Below are 6,011 nucleotides of genomic sequence, written 5' to 3' on the forward strand. Positions count from 1 at the left end.
CCAAACTGCTACTACACTGTGATTTTTTTTTTACTGTTTTTATTTTTTTTTATTGTTGTTCTTTGGTTTGTTTCTGAGTCTTCTTTGCCTGCTGGCAAAGTAAACTCTACCAGGGCAGGGGCTGAGCCTCATTTGTGTCTGAAAACCTGATATCTGGCTCATAGTAAAAACAAATAATGGCCTGTTAAATGATGAACGAATGAATGAGAAAAGAATGATCAGTCTTTTGAATGTTTGAAAAATATTGAGGAGAGAGGAAATCTGTGGCAAGAGATCATAAGTTGGCTGGCTCTGGGCATGCTAGCCCTGCTCTGCAAGGAGCAGTTAAAAAAAAAAAAAAAGAGAGAACATACCTCAGTAGAAAATTTTACTTAAGCTGCATATTTCAGAGACCTAGAGCAGAAGTTAAATCTACTGGAATCACCAAACCGATTGCAAATTATGGATATGAAAAATTATAAGCCTGAAATATTTTAAATTAAGCCTTGAATAACGTTAAGCTAAGAACAAAGGAAGCATGTTTCAACCTCAGGTACTTCAAAGGAATGAGAAACATTGAGGTCTTGACAAATACTTTTGAGTATGTAAATCCCTGAACTAGCTTTGAACATCATGTTATAAAAGGTGAGAAAGATGGCTGGAGAATCTTGACCAGTGAGACATCTCTAAGGATGGTCAGAATAAAAAGAATAGGAGGTTGAATGAAAGGTCTGCCTTGCTAGACTTATTCCATATATTACCATCATAAATAGAAATTCTGATTAGTAATGTCCAAAATAAATTATCTCATTATTTCCTAGATATTTTACTGTGAACTTAACATTTTTGTGAACTTCAATTTTTATAGTCATATAATCCTTAACCACAAGATATTTTATGAATTTAAACTTATGCTTTCCAGGCCAGGAACAGTGGCTCACGCCTGTAATCCCAGAACTTTGGGAAACCGAGGCACATGGATCACTTGTGGTCAGGAGTTTGAGACCAGCCTGGCCAACATGGCGGAACCCTGTCTCTACTAAAAAATACCAAAATGAGCCTGTAATCCCAGCTACTCAGGAGGCTGAGGCATGAGAATGGCTTGAACCTAGGAGGCAGAGGTTGCAGTGAGCCAAGATCGCACCAATGCACTCCATCCTGGGTGACAAAGCAAGACTCTGTCTCGAAAAAAAAAATTACACTATCCATTATGGTAACCAGTAGCCACATGTGGCTATCAAGCACATGAAATATTGCTAGTCTGAATTGAGATGTGCTGTAAATGTAAAATATGCACTCAATTTTAAAGAGTATAAAAAGATAATAAAGTATTTAATAATTTTAGCATATTTTGTATATATTGAAATAAAAAAATATAGTATTGAAATTAAATTCATGTGTTTCGTTTCTTTAATGTGGATAGCAGAAAATTTAAATTACATATGTAGCTTGCATTATATTTCTTTTTTCTTTTCTTTTTTTTTGAGACAGAGTCTTGCTCTGTTGCCCAGGCTGGAGTACAATGGTGCGATCTTGGCTCACTGCAACCTCTGCCTCCTGGGTTCAAGTGATTCTCCTGCCTGAGCCTCCTGAGTAGCTGGGATTATAGGTGTGTGCCACTACGACTGGCTAATTTTTGTATTTTTAGTAGAGACAGGGTTTCACTATGTTGCTTGGGCTGGTCTTGAACTCCTGACCTTATGATCCACCCACCTCAGCCTCCCAAAGTGCTGGGATTACAGGTGTGAGCCACTGTGCCTGGTCAACTTGCATTATATTTCTATTTGATGGCACTGGTACAGAGCAATGGTTTGCAACTAAGGATGACTTTGCCTCCAGGGGAAATCTGACGTCTGGAGACATTTTTGCTTGTCACAACTGGAGTTAGTGCTACTGGCATCTAGTGGATGCTGATAAAAATCTTATATAGGACAACCCTCCACATCAAAGTTATCCAACCCAAATGTCAACAGTACAGAGATGGAGAAACCCTGGTATAGAGAATGGTTAAAGAATGGTCTCTAGCTGGACACGGTGGCTCATGCCTGTAATCCCAGCTCTTTGGGAGGCTGAGGCAGGAGGATCTCTTGAGCCCAGGATTTCAAGACCAGCCTAGGCCACATCATGAGAACCCATCTCTACAAAAATTTAAAAATTAGGTATGGTGGTGTATGCCTGTAGTCCCAGCTACTCGGAAGGCTAAGGTGGGAGGATTGCTTGAGCCCAAGAGGCTGAGGCTGCAGTGAGCCATGATTGTACCACTGCATTCCTGCCTGGGTGACAATGCTAGACTGCCTCTAAAAACAAAACAAAACAAAACAAGAATGAACTCTGGAGTCAGAGCGCCCAGTTTAAATACCACTTACTAGCTATGCAACTCTGGGCAAACTGCCTATATATCTCTTTGACTCACATTCATCTAAAAAATATGCCAATAATAATACCTGCTTCACAGGGTTTGGGGAGATTAAATCAGCTAAGATGTTTAAGGTACTTAGAACAGAGCCTGGCACATAGTATGTGATAATATGAAAGTTTTATTTACTCTATTTCATAAAACTTAATTTTCTCATTAACTTTGTTATAGTTAATTCTCCACAACTTTGCCAATCTTGTTATAACTAATCTAACTAATTTATTTTTATTTTTAAAAACTTTAAAAATTGCCTTAAGTAAAAAAAAAAAAAAAGCAATCTTCTATCATGCATAGGTTGTAAATACAAACAGGTATTATAACAGTCATTATTAAAGCACATCACAGAAATACAACCTTCTTTTTTTTTTGAGACAGGGTCTCTGTCACCCAGACTGAAGTGCAGTGGTGTGATTTCAGCTTGTCTCAACCTTCCCCTCCTGGATTCAAGCGATTCTCCTGCCTCAGCCTTCCCAGTAGCTGGGATTAAAGGTGCTCCATTACCGTATGAATAATTTCTGTATTTTCAGTAGAGACTAGGTTTCACCATGTTGGCCTGGTGGTCGTAAACCCTTCTCTTTTATATAATGTTCATGCAAAGCTCCTCAACCAGGCTTGCCTTAAGCAGGAGGTCTAGTGTTTCAGCCCAGTGAGTACCTCTGATGTCAAAATTCTGTAATACTTACGAACGGAAGCAGAAATCCCAGTCAATATCATTGCTAACAGTTGGGATACGGATGGGGCTGGCTCGCATCTTCTTCCTATAAGAATCAGATAAGGTCAGCTTTGGGAGAAAAGGCTCGGTGTCTGTTCTGTTTTCCCCCTCTGAGATGCTATTAACATTAGACATTAACATTAAACTACTCAAATATATAACCCATCCTAAATCCACAGACTACACATACTCAGATATGGAGACCGCTGGAAAACAGAAATTAAAGACATTTGCCAAATTAAATGTCTAAGTTAATTTCTTTCCCCTGATTTCAACTCTACCCTACTTCTCCAAAATCCCTGGCCTTTATGTCTCAAAGCAAGCATATTTACAGCTCATGGGTCAGTGAAACTATGGTCACCTACTCAACTCAGATACTATTTTGGCAGGTCTGAGGGCAAGACATATTTAAGCAAAGAAACAAGTTCTCGGTAATAAACGAAGCACAGCCAATTGGTTAATTTTGCTCTTTTCCCTGGAGCCATTTCACTAATTAATAGCAGCTTCTAGTAAAGGGGTTAAAATTAACGAGGCGGGCACGGTGGCTCACGCCTGTAATCTCAGCACTGTGGGAAGTCAGGTGGATCATCTGAGGTCAGGAGTTCAAGACCAGCCTGGCTAATATGGTGAAACCCTGTCTCTACGAAAAATACAAAAATTAGCTGGGCGTGGTGGTGGGTGCTTGTAGTTCCAGCTACTCGAGGCTGAGGTAGGAGAATAGAACCTGCGAGGCGGAGGTTGCAGTGAGCCTGCAAGATCGCGCCACTGCACTCCAGCCTGGGCGACAGAGCGAGACTCCGCCCCAAAATAAAATAATAAATAAAATTCATGTGTCTATTTTGTTTGTGGTTGTTAGATGATAGGGGAAACCTCTGAAGCACATGACGAAAAACGTGATTTCTAAATACAGTATTTGTGAAATTCGACCCTCAAGTAAGGCTATGCCAGTCGCTTAAATCGAATCCCAATCGAAAGCAGTTATTTGTTGAACGTTAACATCCAAGTCGCCTCTCTTTTCACCCTCCAGAATCACTCATTCCTGCCAAGCCCTGAGTAGCTTTCTGACCCAGGCTCCAGATCATCCCCTATCTGAAAATCAGAAGGGGCGACTCACTAATTTCTCTTTTTAACCTCCACTTTCAACAATATGCCCAAAGCAAGGAGTTCTGATCTCTCAAACTCCCGGACTCTGTTCCTATGACGTTCCGCCTGGCGCTGAACACCAAACTCTGGCCCCAGTCTCAAGTACAAATCGCTACTCTCTTCCCGCAGCGGTTCCGCGGTAACTCCGTAAGCCCTGTCGCTGCCGGCTGCGCTCTGCTCAGCGCTGCCCTGGGCTCCTTCCCTACAGCGGTTCCCCCACCGCAGACGCTCTAAGAGGACGCGCGAGCGCAGGCGGCGCACCTGGCCCAGGGCGGGGAAGCCATGCCCCGGAACCAGCCTCCCCGCTCCCTCAGCCTGGTTGCGCGGCTTCCTCGGGCTGCGTCGACCTCCTGACCCTGGCCGACCTCTTTCCGGGAGCCACAGCTGTGCCTCGCGGAGACTACACAGCCCGGGAGGTCCCCCGTTAGCTTCCGCAGCCCAGGTACCGGCTGGAACCTGGAGACAATAACGTTGCCACGGGAACGGAATTCTCCTTGGCTACTGGGAGCGCCTAAAGCTCTGGCGCCTAGGGGCACTTCCGCTTCGGAGAATCCTAGTCCGCTCTGGCATAGCGCAGTTCTTACCGCACCCCCCACTTTCCCGTCCCCGCAAGGCCTCGGGCTCGCCCCACAACTGGCGTCGGCATATTGTATCTCACGAGACCTTACTGCTCCGAGGTGAAGGCGCAAGAAGAGATGGTAACATTCCGTCCAACGATGGAAGGGAGCGCCAGGCCCTAGGACCCTACCTGTTTAAAGCTGCGAGATGGCCGGGCGGGCGCGGTGGCTCAGGCCTATAATCCCAGCACTTTGGGAGGCCTAGGCGAGTGGATCACGAGGTCAAGAGATCGAGACCATCCTGGTCAACAAGGTGAAACACCGTTTCTACTAAAAATACAAAAATTAGCTGGGCATGGTGGCGCGCGCCTGTAGTCCCAGCTACTCAGGAGGCTGAGGCAGGAGAATTGCTTGAACCCAGGAGGCGGAGGTTGTGGTGAGCCGAGATAGTGCCATTGCACTCCAGCCTGGGTAACAAGAGCGAAACTCCGTCTCAAAAAAAAAAAAAAAAAAAAAAAAAGCTGGGAGGTATGCGGGCTGATTCGGCGACGATCCCCAGCTACGGTGCACCCCCACAGCAGCTCGGGAGTTCTGGTTCTCTGGACCCCAGAGGAAAGGCTCAGATATGGCTGTTGGCTGTGCTTGCACCGTCTGTGTTACCCAGTAAGACTGGAGCTAGGCATGGTTAGGAAAGCGGATTGCAAGAAGTGAGTGGGGTAAGAAATTGACTACTAGATCTGCTAATGGTTAGCTGTTCTGCGAGGGAGTCCGGACATTTAGCACTTAGCCCTAAATTATGCGGCCATATCTTACCCTTTCATTGGTCTGGAATACATAGAGTGTGTCATCCACACAGGGTGCAGAGGCAACTGTGGCCATACCCAAACAAGCAGCTCCAGCTCTTGCAGTGCTATGTTGAAGGATGTTATTATGAACCCTGTCATCGACGAGGCCTGTAGCAAGTCAAGTTGGAGTGAATGTGTCTCAGTTGTTTTCAGAAAAGAGCAGACTAGGTAGAGAGACAAAGAGAACACTAAGAATTTGAAAGATGGTATTTACATTTGGTGTTTGTTCTTTCCAGATCTAGGATGGAAGTTTAATTGCCACTGATCCAAGACTTCCAAGAAAGCCTTTCTGGAGTTAGATTGGAGGAGTTATTTAAATGAGTTCGCTTGAATATCTCTTAAGTAAAACCTGTATGGTC

The 6,011-nt window shown here is 44.3% G+C and overlaps 1 protein-coding gene across 3 annotated transcripts in view; it reads right to left on the reverse strand.

The window, feature by feature from the left end:
- Positions 1 to 4,778, reverse strand: part of TTC23L (tetratricopeptide repeat domain 23 like) — a 71,099-nt gene extending 66,321 nt beyond the window's left edge. For 2 of the 3 annotated variants that reach the window (XM_035291702.3, XM_035291705.3), the window contains exons 1-2: positions 4,512 to 4,778; positions 3,079 to 3,153 (exon numbers count right to left, since the gene is read on the reverse strand). In XM_035291702.3, the coding sequence (XP_035147593.3) occupies positions 3,079 to 3,153; positions 4,512 to 4,534 (98 nt within the window). In that variant the 5' untranslated portion in view covers positions 4,535 to 4,778. The remainder of the gene's footprint in view (positions 1 to 3,078; positions 3,154 to 4,511) is intronic. The other variant, XM_035291704.3, reaches the window with a different exon arrangement.
- Between the last annotated feature and the right edge of the window lie 1,233 nt (positions 4,779 to 6,011).

Source organism: Callithrix jacchus, chromosome 2 (genome assembly GCF_049354715.1).
Source record: "Callithrix jacchus isolate 240 chromosome 2, calJac240_pri, whole genome shotgun sequence".
Lineage (NCBI taxonomy): Eukaryota > Metazoa > Chordata > Mammalia > Primates > Cebidae > Callithrix > Callithrix jacchus.